General features: G+C 48.0%; 1 protein-coding gene across 1 annotated transcript in view; it reads right to left on the reverse strand.

Moving 5' to 3' along the window:
• Nucleotides 1-988, reverse strand: part of LOC110168479 (neural proliferation differentiation and control protein 1-like) — a 12,309-nt gene extending 11,321 nt beyond the window's left edge. The window contains exons 1-2 of the mRNA XM_055161998.1: nt 920-988; nt 525-744 (exon numbers count right to left, since the gene is read on the reverse strand). Of these exons, the coding sequence (XP_055017973.1) occupies nt 525-744; nt 920-988 (289 nt within the window). The remainder of the gene's footprint in view (nt 1-524; nt 745-919) is intronic.
• Between the last annotated feature and the right edge of the window lie 14,012 nt (nt 989-15,000).

Consider the following 15,000-nt stretch of genomic DNA (forward strand, 5'->3'; position numbering starts at 1 on the left):
TGTTGATTTTTGCTGTAACGCAGTAATGTTCGGCATCACGGGGGAAAAAATAGTCATATTTGACTCGGTACAAATGTGAGTGACGCGCGTTACAAAGCTTTTTTAACCTGGATTGAAGTGGTGGGTTTTTCTTCATACAAATGTTCTAAAATCACAGTGAAATCAGCAGCGGTGAAACGGCGGAGACGCGGCCGGACAAACCTTCACGTAACCGCGGGCGAAAGGACCGACCCAGAACTTTACACTGTTTAGACCTGGTTTAGACCTGGGTCAGTTCTGGTTTAGTTCTGGTTTAGTCCATATACAGCACAAAAGTTCAGCATCTTGGCAGTTATTTTTTTGAGTAACTTAAAGTAATGTAATAGTCATGTAATGTTTTACATTTTAAATGCAGTAATATTGTAACGAATGACTTTGAAATGACAGGAATAAGTCATAAATAACACATTACAGTTTTAAAGTCACTTGCCCAACAGTGCTGACCCCTGACCTCTCACCTGTGGGCGTGGCGTGTCCCGGGGGGCGGGGGCTCAGGTGGTGCGGGCGTCTCCTGGGGACACAGCGCCCTCTGGAGTTCTGGACGAGCGGCTGCAGACAGGATCCACAGCTGGACGTCCCGGGGCGACAGAAGCGCCGCCCCAGACGAGCGCAGTCCAGGGCGCCGGGGCAGGGGGCGGAGCCTGTAGGGACACACGGGGTCAACCAGCCTGACCCCTGACCTCTGACCTCTGACCCCCCCCGCGCCTATGTCACTCGACCCCAAGAGCTGAACTTTGATTTTGATTTAAATTTATTTCTGAAACTTTAGAAACGTTTAAAGGAGCTTCATGGACCGGATCAGACCTGGTTTAGTCCCGGTTTGGTCCTGGTCCTGGTTCGGGAGTTGGACCGGTGACCTCCCGGTGTCGCGGCGTCACACGAGCTTCACGGACGCGGCGGACACGGTCACCACGGAAACAGAAGACAGCGGTTTCCCCAGCGACGCCATGGCAACGGAACAACGACGTCATCGGGATGAGTCACCCACGGCAACAGAGAACCAAACCAGGACTAAACCAGGACTAAACCAGGACCAAACCAGGACTAAACCAGGACCAAACCAGGACCAAACCAGGACCAAACCAGGACTAAACCAGGACTAAACCAGGACCAAACCAGGACTAAACAGGACCAAACCAGGACCAAACCAGGACTAAACCAGGACCAAACCAGGACCAAACCAACCAGGACTAAACCAGGACCAAACCAGGACTAAACCAGGACTAAACCAGGACCAAACCAGGACTAAACCAGGACCAAACCAGGACTAAACCAGGACTAAACCAGGACTAAAACCAGGACCAAACCAGGACCAAACCAGGACTAAACCAGGACCAAACCAGGACCAAACCAGGACTAAACCAGGACCAAAACCAGGACTAAACCAGGACTAAACCAGGACCAAACCAGGACTAAACCAGGACCAAACCAGGACTAAACCAGGACTAAAGGACTAAACCAGGACCAAACCAGACTAAACCAGACTAAAACCAGGACTAAACCAGGACTAAACCAGGACCAAACCAGGACTAAACCAGGACTAAACCAGGACCAAACCAGGACCAAACCAGGACTAAACCAGGACTAAACCAGGACTAAACCCGGACTAAACCAGGTCTGATCACATCAGAGTTGATGAGATTTGAGTCTGAAGTGTTTCTGTTTTTAATCATTGAGACACGAGGAGAGAAGGAAAAGAGAAAAGAGAGGAAAGAAAGAAAGAACAAAAACAAAATAGAGGTAAAGAAGAAAACGGAGGGAGGAGACGGAAAGAACAAACCCCTCAGAGTTTGAGTTCATTTTAACTCGTGACGGAGATAAAGAGACGGAAAACAAAACCCTCCAAAGTCTAAATTTAACTGTGACGTTTCAAGACGAGAACGTGACTCTGACGAGCAGCAGAACCTCAAAGACCAGGAATCAAACCCTCAACCTGCACTTTTAACAACACTCAACCGGAACACTGCTCCAGTCCTGGTCCAGTCCTGGTCCAGTCCTGGTCCAGTCCTGGTTTAATCCTGGTTTAGTCCTGGTTTAGTTCTCGTTTAGTTCTGGTTTAGTCTGGTTTAGTCCTGGTTTAGTCCTGGTTTAGTTCTGGTTTAGTTCTGGTTTAGTTCTGGTTTAGTCCTGGTTTAGTTCTGGTTTAGTCCTGGTTTAGTCCTGGTTTAATCCTGGTTTAGTTCTGGTTTAGTTCTGGTTTAGTTCTGGTTTAGTTTAAATGTATTTTTTCTTTTTATATCTGGTCAAATATGAAAAAACAATAAACACAAAAAAATAAATATAAAAATATAAATAAAAATAAAATATAAATATAAAGGTGAAAATTGGAACTTGAACCTAAAACAGAATGAACAGATTTTCTAAATTCCAGACTGGGTTCAACTCTCTGGAGTTTGGATGTTTGGTAGAAATAAAAAAGTGAACAGAGTGAAAAGTTTGTGATTCTGGGTTCAGTCTCGATCTGACGGATTCTGTCGCTGCTTTTGTTTTTTGTTTTATAGTCGTTCAAAAAAACACGGTTTTCTGTATTTTAGCAAAACAAACAATTATTTATGTTCCTCTGTATCGTCACCGCAGGATCAGATGAGTCCAAAATGATGACAGTCCTGGTTTAGTCCTGGTTCAGTCCTGGTTCAGTCCTGGTTCAGTCCTGGTTTAGTCCTGGTTTAGTTCTGGTTTAGTCCTGGTTTAGTCCTGGTTTAGTCCTGGTTTAGTCCTGGTTTAGTCCTGGTTTAGTCCTGGTTTATTCCTGGTTTAGTCCAGGACAAAATGTGAAAACAGGAAAATACCTGTCAGTCTCTCACCTGTCAGTCTCTCACCTGTCAGTCTCTCACCTGTCAGTCTCTCACCTGTCAGTGCGCAGCTCAGCGTGGCCAGGGCCGCCCACAGCAGCGCCGTGAGTCCGGGCGCAGCGGAGCTCATCCCGGCCGCGGCTCGAGGGTCTCAGCGGGGCGAGAGCCGCAAGAGCCGCAAGAGCCGCAGGAGCAACGGGAGCCGCGGGGAGGAGCCGCTCATGCCCCCGGCAGAGGCGCTCCGGAGGCGGGGAGAGGAGAGAGAAACGGCGCGGGGGAATCAGCGGAGCTCAGACCGAAGAGCGAAACACACACACACACACCTGCTGCACACACTGAGGAGGAGGGGCACACGCACACCTGTGACGTCAGCACGCACGGAGGGTGAACGGACTGAGCACGTGCGGCTGGAAAAGGATGAACTGTCAATCAAACATTTACGATAAATATAAAATGAAACACAAACATTTACACTAAAATATCAGAAACATTTGACTCCAGCTGCACTTTTGTGTCAAGAATCTCCCCGAACAACCAGGCTTCTTTTTTTGGAAATGAACTTTTATCAAAACTTTTTGGAAATATTGTTTAAAATTTTATGAAGATGAAAGTAAATCTGACTTTTCATTCAAATATAAACATGTTATTTTTGGTTTACATGAAAAGAATTTAGACTCAAATAAATAAATGGAAATTAACTTAATTATTATATTTGGCAAATTTTATATTTACAAACGTAAATTCTTTTTCCTGTTTGAATGAAACTTTTAGAATTTTACTGATCCAATGTTTCTAAAAACACACACTGACATGTGCGTCCTGTTTGTCACATCACGTGATCTGTACATGGCCACTTTAATAATAATAATAATAATAATAATAATAAAAGTGACCAAAGCACAAAGATTAAATGTTAAAATACTGAAGTGGTTTAGAGAGTCACGAGAGTCACGTGTTCTCTTATTTTAACAGATCCACGCTCTGGACTCAAATCACGTAGACTCTCTCAGACAGAGCAGTGCCTCCCTCTAGCGGCCGCACTCTGACACTGCGCTCCTGTTCAGTCGCAGTTTTCTTCTCCGCCCGCAGGGGGGCGCCACGCACGCGCCAAACCACAGCAGCCCACGAAGAAGCGCGCAGAGGCGGAGGACTTGTCCCTGTCCTCTGTCCTGTCTCCTGCTCTGGGACATCTGGACATGTTTTTGTCTCACAGAGTCACTTTAACCGCGCGGACTCCGGCTCCCTGTGCGCACTGGACACTTTGGAGACGTTTGACGCGCGTTGTGCGTAAAAGCGCTGCGTAAAAGCTTTGGAGAGCTGCGTAAAAGCTTTGGAGAGCTGCGTAAAAGCTTTGGAGAGCTGGTGTCTCTCGAGTTTTGATTCAAACAGAAGAGCCCGGGGGGAGGAAGAGGAGCAGGAGCAGCGGAGGAGCAGCGGAGGAGCAGCGGGAGGAGCAGCGGGAGGAGCAGCGGGAGGAGCAGCGGGAGGAGCAGCGGGAGGAGCAGCGGGAGGAGCAGCGGGAGGAGGGATGCTGAGCGCGGACTCGCTGGAGGTGTCGGACTCGCTGCCCCCCGTGGCGCAGGAGCAGGTGTCGGACTCGCTGCCCCCCGTGGCGCAGGAGCAGGTGTCGGACTCGCTGCCCCCCGTGGCGCAGGAGCAGGTGGTGGAGTGCGGACCGAACAAACTCGGGGACATCTTCACGTTCGTGTCTCGGGGCAGTTTCTCGGACGCGGTTCCGCCGCTGCGCAAGAAAAACCTCAAAAGATTCGCGCGCAAGTTTATGGTGGAAGGTAACGCGTAATAACGACTTAATTACTCTTTATTATTATTATTATTATTATTAATATATATATTTATATATATTTATATATTTTTGTTGATGTTACTCTGTCGTTCTCTCTGTTCTCTGTTCTCTCTGTTCTCTGTTCTCTCTGTTCTCTCTGTTCTCTGTTCTCTGTTCTCTGTTCTCTCTGTTCTCTGTTCTCTGTTCTCTCTGTTCTCTGTTCTCTGTTCTCTCTGTTCTCTCTGTTCTCTGTTCTCTCTGTTCTCTGTTCTCTCTGTTCTCTCTGTTCTCTCTCTGTTCTCTGTTCTCTCTGTTCTCTCTGTTCTCTCTGTTCTCTGTTCTCTGTTCTCTGTTCTCTCTGTTCTCTGTTCTCTCTCTGTTCTCTGTTCTCTGTTCTCTCTGTTCTCTGTTCTCTGTTCTCTGTTCTCTGTTCTCTCTGTTCTCTGTTCTGTTCTCTGTTCTCTGTTCTCTGTTCTCTGTTCTCTGTTCTCTGTTCTCTGTTCTCTGTTCTCTGTTCTCTCTGTTCTCTGTTCTCTCTGTTCTCTCTCTGTTCTCTGTTCTCTGTTCTCTGTTCTCTCTGTTCTCTGTCTGTTCTCTCTGTTCTCTCTGTTCTCTGTTCTCTGTTCTCTCTGTTCTCTCTGTTCTCTGTTCTCTGTTCTCTGTTCTCTGTTCTCTGTTCTCTGTTCTCTGTTCTCTCTGTTCTCTGTTCTCTCTGTTCTCTGTTCTCTGTTCTCTCTCTGTTCTCTGTTCTCTCTGTTCTCTGTTCTCTCTGTTCTCTCTGTTCTCTCTGTTCTCTGTTCTGTTCTCTGTTCTCTGTTCTCTCTGTTCTCTCTGTTCTCTCTGTTCTCTGTTCTCTCTGTTCTCTCTGTTCTCTCTGTTCTCTCTGTTCTCTGTTCTCTGTTCTCTCTGTTCTCTGTTCTCTCTGTTCTCTCTGTTCTCTGTTCTCTGTTCTCTGTTCTCTGTTCTCTCTGTTCTCTCTCTCTGTTCTCTGTTCTCTCTGTTCTCTGTTCTCTCTGTTCTCTGTTCTCTCTCTGTTCTCTGTTCTCTGTTCTCTCTGTTCTCTGTTCTCTGTTCTCTCTGTTCTCTGTTCTCTGTTCTCTGTTCTCTGTTCTCTGTTCTCTGTTCTCTCTGTTCTCTGTTCTCTGTTCTCTGTTCTCTGTTCTCTGTTCTCTGTTCTCTCTGTTCTCTGTTCTCTGTTCTCTGTTCTCTGTTCTCTGTTCTCTGTTCTCTCTCTGTTCTCTGTTCTCTCTCTGTTCTCTCTGTTCTCTGTTCTCTCTGTTCTCTCTCTGTTCTCTGTTCTCTGTTCTCTCTGTTCTCTCTGTTCTCTGTTCTCTCTGTTCTCTCTGTTCTCTCTGTTCTCTCTGTTCTCTGTTCTCTGTTCTCTCTGTTCTCTGTTCTCTGTTCTCTGTTCTCTGTTCTCTCTCTCTGTTCTCTCTGTTCTCTGTTCTCTCTGTTCTCTGTTCTCTGTTCTCTGTTCTCTGTTCTCTCTGTTCTCTGTTCTCTGTTCTCTGTTCTCTCTCTGTTCTCTGTTCTCTGTTCTCTGTTCTCTGTTCTCTGTTCTCTCTGTTCTCTGTTCTCTGTTCTCTGTTCTCTGTTCTCTGTTCTCTGTTCTCTGCTCTCTGTTCTCTGTTCTCTCTGTTCTCGGTTCTCAGAGGGGAAGTTGTTCTACGTGGGCGTGCGGCGTGAGGAGAAGCGTGAGGTGGTGATCGACCCCGAGAGGAAGCGGCAGATTTTTCTGGAGTGTCACTTTAACGACGTGGGAGGGCATCTGGGCCAAAAGAAAACCGTGCACCGGATCCAGAGCCGATACTACTGGCTCGGAATCATCCGGGACGTGGTGGACTGGGTAAAGACCTGACTCACCGCCACGACCTGACTCACAATGACTTAACTCACAATGACCTGACTCACCGCCACGACCTGACTCACAATGACCTGACTCACCGCCACGACCTGACTCACAATGACCTGACTCACCGCCACGACCTGACTCACCGCCACGACCTGACTTACTGCCACGACCTGACTCACCGCCACGACCTGACTCACAATGACCTGACTCACTGCAATGACCAGACTCACAACGACCTGACTCACTGCAACGACCAGACTCACAACGACCTGACTTACTGCAATGACCTGACTCACAATGACCTGACTCACCACAACAACAAACAATAATAATAATAATAATATTGATGATGACGTAAACTTTGTTGTTCAGATTAAAGTTTGTGAAACGTGTCGTGGAGTCGAGAGGAACAAGAGTCAGAGTCGAGCGGTGAGAGCCGTGCTCCGAGTGACCGCGCCCTGGGACTGTGTCTCCGCCCTCCTGCTAGGTACTCCTCCTCCTCCTCTTCCTCCTCATCATCACTCCTCTTCCTCACTCGTCTTCGTCCGTTCCAGGTCTGTTCCAGGTCCGTTCCAGGTCCGTTCCAGGTCCGTTCCAGGTCTCTCCTCCTCTTCCTCACTCGTCTTCATCTGTTCCAGGTCTGTTCCAGGTCCGTTCCAGGTCCGTTCCAGGTCTCTCCTCCTCTTCCTCACTCGTCTTCATCTGTTCCAGGTCTGTTCCAGGTCCGTTCCAGGTCTCTCCTCCTCTTCCTCACTCGTCTTCATCTGTTCCAGGTCTGTTCCAGGTCTGTTCCAGGTCCGTTCCAGGTCTCTCCTCCTCCTCTTCCTCACTCGTCTTCGTCTGTTCCAGGTCCGTTCCCGGTCTCTTCTCTCGGTCATTCTCATCTTCTCGTCGTCTTGGATTTTTTCAGTAAATGGCCTGAAGCTTTTCCTCTGCAGAGTCCAGACCCCGAGAGTGTTGCCCGGGGCCTCGCCTCCTCCGCCTACAGGTGAGACAGGTGACTACAGGTGACTACAGGTGAGACAGGTGACTACAGGTGACTACAGGTGACTACAGGTAACTACAGGTGACTACAGGTGATACAGGTAACTACAGGTGACTACAGGTAACTACAGGTGACTACAGGTGAGACAGGTGAGACAGGTGACTACAGGTGACTACAGGTAACTACAGGTGACTACAGGTGAGACAGGTGAGACAGGTGACTACAGGTGACTACAGGTGACTAGACAGGTGACTACAGGTGACTACAGGTGACTACAGGTGAGACAGGTGACTACAGGTAACTACAGGTGACTACAGGTGACTACAGGTGACTACAGGTGACTACAGGTGACTACAGGTGACTACAGGTGAGACAGGTGACTACAGGTGACTACAGGTGACTACAGGTGACTACAGGTGAACAGGTGACTACAGGTGAACTACAGGTGACTACAGGTGACTAGGTGACTACAGGTGACTACAGGTGACTACAGGTGACTACAGGTAACTACAGGTGACTACAGGTGACTACAGGTGAGACAGGTGACTACAGGTAACTACAGGTGACTACAGGTGACTACAGGTGAGACAGGTGACTACAGGTGACTACAGGTGACTACAGGTGACTACAGGTGACTACAGGTGACTACAGGTGACTACAGGTGACTACAGGTGAGACAGGTGACAGGTACACAGGTGACTAGGTGAGACAGGTGACACAGGTGACTACAGGTGACTACAGGTGACTACAGGTGACTACAGGTGACTACAGGTGACTACAGGTGACTACAGGTGACTACAGGTGACTACAGGTGACTACAGGTGACTACAGGTGACTACAGGTGACTAGGTGAACAGGTGACTACAGGTGACTACAGGTGACTACAGGTGACTACAGGTGACTACAGGTAACTACAGGTGACTACAGGTGACTACAGGTAACTACAGGTGACTACAGGTGACTACAGGTACTACAGGTGACTACAGGTGACTACAGGTGACTACAGGTGACTACAGGTGACTACAGGTGACTACAGGTGACTACAGGTGACTACAGGTGACTACAGGTGACTAGGGTGACTACAGGTAACTACAGGTGACTGCAGGTAACTACAGGTGACTACAGGTGACTACAGGTAACTACAGGTAACTACAGGTGACTACAGGTAACTACAGGTGACTACAGGTGACTACAGGTAACTACAGGTGACTACAGGTGACTACAGGTGACTACAGGTGAACTACAGGTGACTAGGTGACTACAGGTGACTACAGGTGACTACAGGTGACTACAGGTGACTACAGGTAACTACAGGTGACTACAGGTGACTACAGGTGACTACAGGTGACTACAGGTGACTACAGGTAACTACAGGTAACTACAGGTGACTACAGGTAACTACAGGTGACTACAGGTAACTACAGGTAACTACAGGTGACTACAGGTGACTACAGGTAACTACAGGTGACTACAGGTAAACTACAGGTGACTACAGGTGACTACAGGTAACTACAGGTGACTACAGGTGACTACAGGTGACTACAGGTGACTACAGGTGACTACAGGTAACTACAGGTGACTACAGGTGACTACAGGTGACTACAGGTGACTACAGGTAACTACAGGTGACTACAGGTGACTACAGGTGAGACAGGTGACTACAGGTGACTACAGGTGGACTACAGGTGACTACAGGTGACTACAGGTAACTACAGGTGACTACACACAGGTGACTACAGGTGACTACAGGTGACTACAGGTGAGACAGGTGACTACAGGTGACTACAGGTGACTACAGGTGAGACAGGTGACTACAGGTGACTACAGGTGACTACAGGTGACTACAGGTGACTACAGGTGACTACAGGTGACTACAGGTGACTACAGGTGAGACAGGTGACTACAGGTAACTACAGGTGAGACAGGTGACTACAGGTGACTACAGGTGACTACAGGTGACTACAGGTGAACTACAGGTGACTACAGGTGACTACAGGTGACTACAGGTGAACTACAGGTGACTACAGGTGACTACAGGTGACTACAGGTGACTACAGGTGACTACAGGTGACTACAGGTGAGACAGGTGACTACAGGTGACTACAGGTGACTACAGGTGACTACAGGTGACTACAGGTGACTACAGGTGACTACAGGTGACTACAGGTAACTACAGGTGACTACAGGTGACTACAGGTGACAGGTGACTAGGTGACTACAGGTGACTACAGGTGACTACAGGTAACTACAGGTGACTACAGGTGAGACAGGTGACTACAGGTGACTACAGGTGACTACAGGTAACTACAGGTGACTGCAGGTAACTACAGGTGACTACAGGTGACTACAGGTAACTACAGGTAACTACAGGTGACTACAGGTAACTACAGGTAACTACAGGTGACTACAGGTAACTACAGGTGACTACAGGTGACTACAGGTAACTACAGGTGACTACAGGTGACTACAGGTGAGACAGGTGACTACAGGTGACTACAGGTGACTACAGGTAACTACAGGTGACTACAGGTGAGACAGGTGACTACAGGTGACTACAGGTAACTACAGGTGACTACAGGTAACTACAGGTAACTACAGGTGACTACAGGTAACTACAGGTAACTACAGGTGACTACAGGTAACTACAGGTAACTACAGGTGACTACAGGTGACTACAGGTAACTACAGGTGACTACAGGTGACTACAGGTGACTACAGGTAACTACAGGTGAGACAGGTGACTACAGGTGACTACAGGTGAGACAGGTGACTACAGGTGACTACAGGTAAACTACAGGTGACTACAGGTGACAGGTAACTACAGGTAACTACAGGTGACTACAGGTAACTACAGGTAACTACAGGTGACTACAGGTAACTACAGGTGACTACAGGTAACTACAGGTAACTACAGGTGACTACAGGTGACTACAGGTAACTACAGGTGACTACAGGTAAACTACAGGTGACTACAGGTAAACTACAGGTGACTACAGGTGACTACAGGTAACTACAGGTGACTACAGGTAACTACAGGTAACTACAGGTGACTACAGGTAACTACAGGTAACTACAGGTGACTACAGGTAACTACAGGTGAGACAGGTGACTACAGGTGACTACAGGTAACTACAGGTGACTACAGGTGAGACAGGTGACTACAGGTGACTACAGGTAACTACAGACAGGTGACTACAGGTGACTACAGGTAACTACAGGTGAGACAGGTGACTACAGGTGACTACAGGTAACTACAGGTGAGACAGGTGACTACAGGTGACTACAGGTGACTACAGGTGAGACAGGTGACTACAGGTGACTACTTAAAAATGAAGCAGAGTTTCACACTGATGACGTCACACTGACGACGTCACACTGACGACGTCACACTGACGACGTCACACTGATGATGTCACTGGGAGGATTTGGTCCAAAAGTTTGACACATTTTACACAAGAAACACATTTTTGCGACACTTTAAACCTGATTGACACAAAATAAAACTATTTTCTTCTGTTTGTTTTTGTCACGTCAGAATCTCTGCGACGTTAGACGAGTTTCTGTCATGTGACGTCAGCTTTTACAAACCTAAAAAATGTACAAACTTGGAATAAGAATGTTGTAATTTTTTTTTCTTAAATATAAAAATCTGAAGTGTCGTTTAGTCAAATGAGTCCAAACTGTAAACACGAGTCCTCCTCAGCTCTGCTCTTGTGGCTGATCAGCTCTGCTCTTGTGTCTCCTCAGGTTTGGAATTCCTAAAACCATCGCCCTCGCACAGAGCCCCGACTTCTGCTCCCAGGTCAGACCCTCTCAGTCCTGGTTTAGTCCTGGTTTAGACCTGGTTTAGTCTTGGTTTAGTCCTGGTTTAGACCTGGTTTAGTCCTGGTTTAGACCTGGTTTAGACCTGGTTTAGTCCTGGTTTAGTCCTGGTCCAGTCCTGGTTTAGTCCTGGTTTAGTCCTGGTTTAGTCCTGGTTTAGTCCTGGTTTAGTCCTGGTTTAGTCTGGTCCAGTCCTGGTTTAGTCCTGGTTTAGTCCTGGTTTAGTCCTGGTCCAGTCCTGGTTTAGTCCTGGTTTAGTCCTGGTTTAGTCCTGGTTTAGACCTGGTTTAGACCTGGTTTAGACCTGGTTTAGACCTGGTTCAGTCCTGGTTTAGTCCTGGTTTAGACCTGGTTTAGTCCTGGTTTAGTCCTGGTTTAGTCCTGGTTTAGACCTGGTTTAGACCTGGTTCAGTCCTGGTTTAGTCCTGGTCCAGTCCTGGTTCTGCTGTGTGCAGGTGAGTGTGGAGCTGAGGAGGCGCTGGGACGTCCCCGTCGGCGTCTCGTCTGTGGATTCGCCGCTGGACTGCGGCGCCTCGGCCCTGAGCCAGGTGCTAGTGCGGCTGGTGCAGGAGCGGCAGGAGCAGTGGGAAGGGCATCTGGAGCAAACGCTGTTCCAGCTCAGGACCAACGTGGACCAGAACACCAAGTACAGCCCCTACAGCCTCATGTTCAGCCGGATGCCCTCCCACCACGCACAGGTACAGGCCAGGTCCAGTCCTGGTCCAGTCCTGGTCCAGTCCTGGTCCAGTCCTGGTTTAGTCTTGGTTCAGTCCTGGTCCAGTCCTGGTCCAGTCCTGGTCCAGTCCTGGTTTAGTCTTGGTTCAGTCCTGGTTCTTGTCTCCTCAGACTTCAGGTCAGACTCAGGAACAGTCGTGTCGTCACCTCAGAGTGATTCAGGAGCATCAGGAGGCCCTGAGGCACCAGGTGAGTCAGATGCCTTCCCGTCCCCCCGTCCTCCCGCCTTCCCGTCCTAATCTCCTGCCTTCTCCTTCTCCTTCTTTTTCTCCTTTTTTTCTCTTTCTCTTTCTCTTTCTCTTTTCTCAGGTGTTGGAGAACTTGAACTCGTCGCACAAACAGGAAAAGAAGAAAAACTCCAAACAGAAGCCTCCTCAGATCCCTGCAGCCAAACTGTCCTGCAGGGGGCGCTCCTCTCTCTGCACCTGGACTGTCCTGTAGGGGGCGCTCCTCTCTCTGTCCTGCAGGAGGCGCTCCTCTCTCTGTCCTGCAGGGGGCGCTCCTCTCTCTGTCCTGCAGGGGGCGCTCCTCTCTCTGTCCTGCAGGGGGCGCTCCTCTCTCTGTCCTGCAGGGGGCGCTCCTCTCTCTGTCCTGCAGGGGGCGCTCCTCTCTCTGTCCTGCAGGAGGCGCTCCTCTCTCTGTCCTGTCAGGGGGCGCTCCTCTCTCTGTCCTGCAGGGGGCGCTCCTCTCTCTGTCCTGCAGGAGGGCGCTCCTCTCTCTGTCCTGCAGGAGGCGCTCCTCTCTCTGTCAGAGTTATTTATTGTTTTATATTTGTTTTGTTGTTTATATAAATGGATTGAGCCTAAACCGTCCTCCATGTTCTTCTTCTTCTCTGGGGTCGGGTCCCGGGTCTTGGGACTAAACCAGGACTGAACCAGGACTGAACTAGGACTAAACAAGGACTAGACCCTGAATAGACCGAGACTAAATCACGACTAGACCGGGACTAGACTGTGATTAGACCAGGACTAGACCGGGACTAGACTGTGATTAGACCAGGACTAGACCGGGACTAGACTGTGATTAGACCAGGACTAGACCGGGACTAGACTGTGATTAGACCAGGACTAGACCGGGACTAGACTGTGATTAGACCAGGACTAGACCGGGACTAGACTGTGATTAGACCAGGACTAGACCGGGACTAGACTGTGATTAGACCAGGACTAGACCGGGACTAGACTGTGATTAGACCAGGACTAGACCGGGACTAGACTGTGATTAGACCAGGACTAGACCGGGACTGATCCAGTGTCTCCAGTCGTCGAGTCGATTTCCTCCGCTGATGTTTTATGTCATAAAAACACTAAAGTCTCTCTGATCCAATCCAACATTGTTTCGGGAAAAGTCCAGGACCCCGGGCTCTTGTTTCCAGGGCAACGGACGCGCGTCAAGTATTTTTGTCCCGTTCGTCCACAGAGTCAAAGACACGAGCGTCGGGGGCGTCTGAATAGAGGCGACGCTTTGGTGACATCGAGTCGCATTAGTCACACAACAAACTCAACTGGATCATTAAAACGTCACAAATCTGTTTATCTGAACAAATCTTCACGTCATCAAATCCAGTTTGAACTGAAATAACAGAACGAGTCTGAGTGAACAAGTTCCTTCTGTTTTCTTCATGATCAGAACATGAGTTTAGTTTGTTGTGTGACTGATGTTTGTGCTTGTTGTTTCCTTTAAGTTTTCGTCTTTCTTCTCTTGATCGGCACAATTCAGGCCACGATAAACCTGATTTAGTCCTGGTTTAGTTCTAGGTTAGTCCTAGTTTTTATGGCGCGAATGTTTGCTGTTTTTTTTTATTTTTTATTTCAAATATACAATGGTACAACAGAGTTTAAGGGTCAGATAAAAAACAACAACAACAACACGCTGGTGCTACGAGAATAAAGTCGTAACATTTCGACATTAAAGTCGTAATATTATGAGAATAAAGTCATAATTTTACAAGAATAAAGTCGAAGTTAAAATAAAGTCGTAATAAAATCAAAGTCAAAGTGAAAAATGCGTCAGAAGAAGAAACTTGTTTTTCAATATAAAACCAAAAATAAGAAAATGAACAACAATTTTCTTCATTATTTGCGCCTCCAGAGTGAACCAGGACTAAACCAGGACTAAACCAGGACTAAACCAGGACCAGGATTAAGACCGGGACTGAAAACGGTTCAGTCCTGGTTCAGTCCTGGTTCAGTCCTGGTTTAGACCTGGTTCAGTCCTGGTTCAGTTCTGCATCACATTTTAAAGTCACAGAAACACCATTTCCCATTTCTGTGACTTAAACCAGGACTAAACCAGGACTAAACCGTTTTCAGTCCTGGTCTGGTCCCGGTCTCAGTCCTGGTCTTTCTGGTTTGGTTCTGGACCTGGTTTAGTCCTGATTCAGTCGAATGAACGAATGATACACAGATTCTTCTCCTTTACAAAATGCTCCAAATTCTCCACGAGCCGCTGAGATTCTCCTGATATTAACACTTTATTTTGACACAACTTTATTCTCGTAAAATAACGACTTTAATGTTGAAATGTTACGACTTTATTCTTGAAGTGCCAGCATTTCTTGTTTTTAATCTGACCCTTTTACTCCGTCGTACAAATGGTACAAACAAAACTCAGGGGTTCAGCGTCTTTGTTGTAAATGACACGTAATCAAATATAAAAATAACACACATATACATCCCAATGAAAATATACAAATAAACATGTACAAATGTAGAGGTACAGGGGCAGGGACTCGGACCCGGACCTGGACCTGGAGCGGAGGCCGGCGGGCAGGAGTCGGAGGGAAAACAGCGACGGAGACGAGTCGACGCCGCGATTCTGAAACTCAGACCGAGGAGGTTCTAGACTCATGCATGTTTGAGTCATCTAGTGATCTGTCCTGGCCTCAGACCCTCCCGGTGGTTAACAGTACGAGCCCGTACGAGGCTCCGCCCACAAACCAAAGTGCCGGAGAATAACACAGATTTATTGTTTTAACAAAAACATAGCGGCT

The sequence above is a fragment of the Boleophthalmus pectinirostris genome, unplaced genomic scaffold (genome assembly GCF_026225935.1).
Source record: "Boleophthalmus pectinirostris isolate CB_2022bp ecotype Guang Dong unplaced genomic scaffold, ASM2622593v1 HiC_scaffold_4, whole genome shotgun sequence".
Classification (NCBI taxonomy): domain Eukaryota; kingdom Metazoa; phylum Chordata; class Actinopteri; order Gobiiformes; family Gobiidae; genus Boleophthalmus; species Boleophthalmus pectinirostris.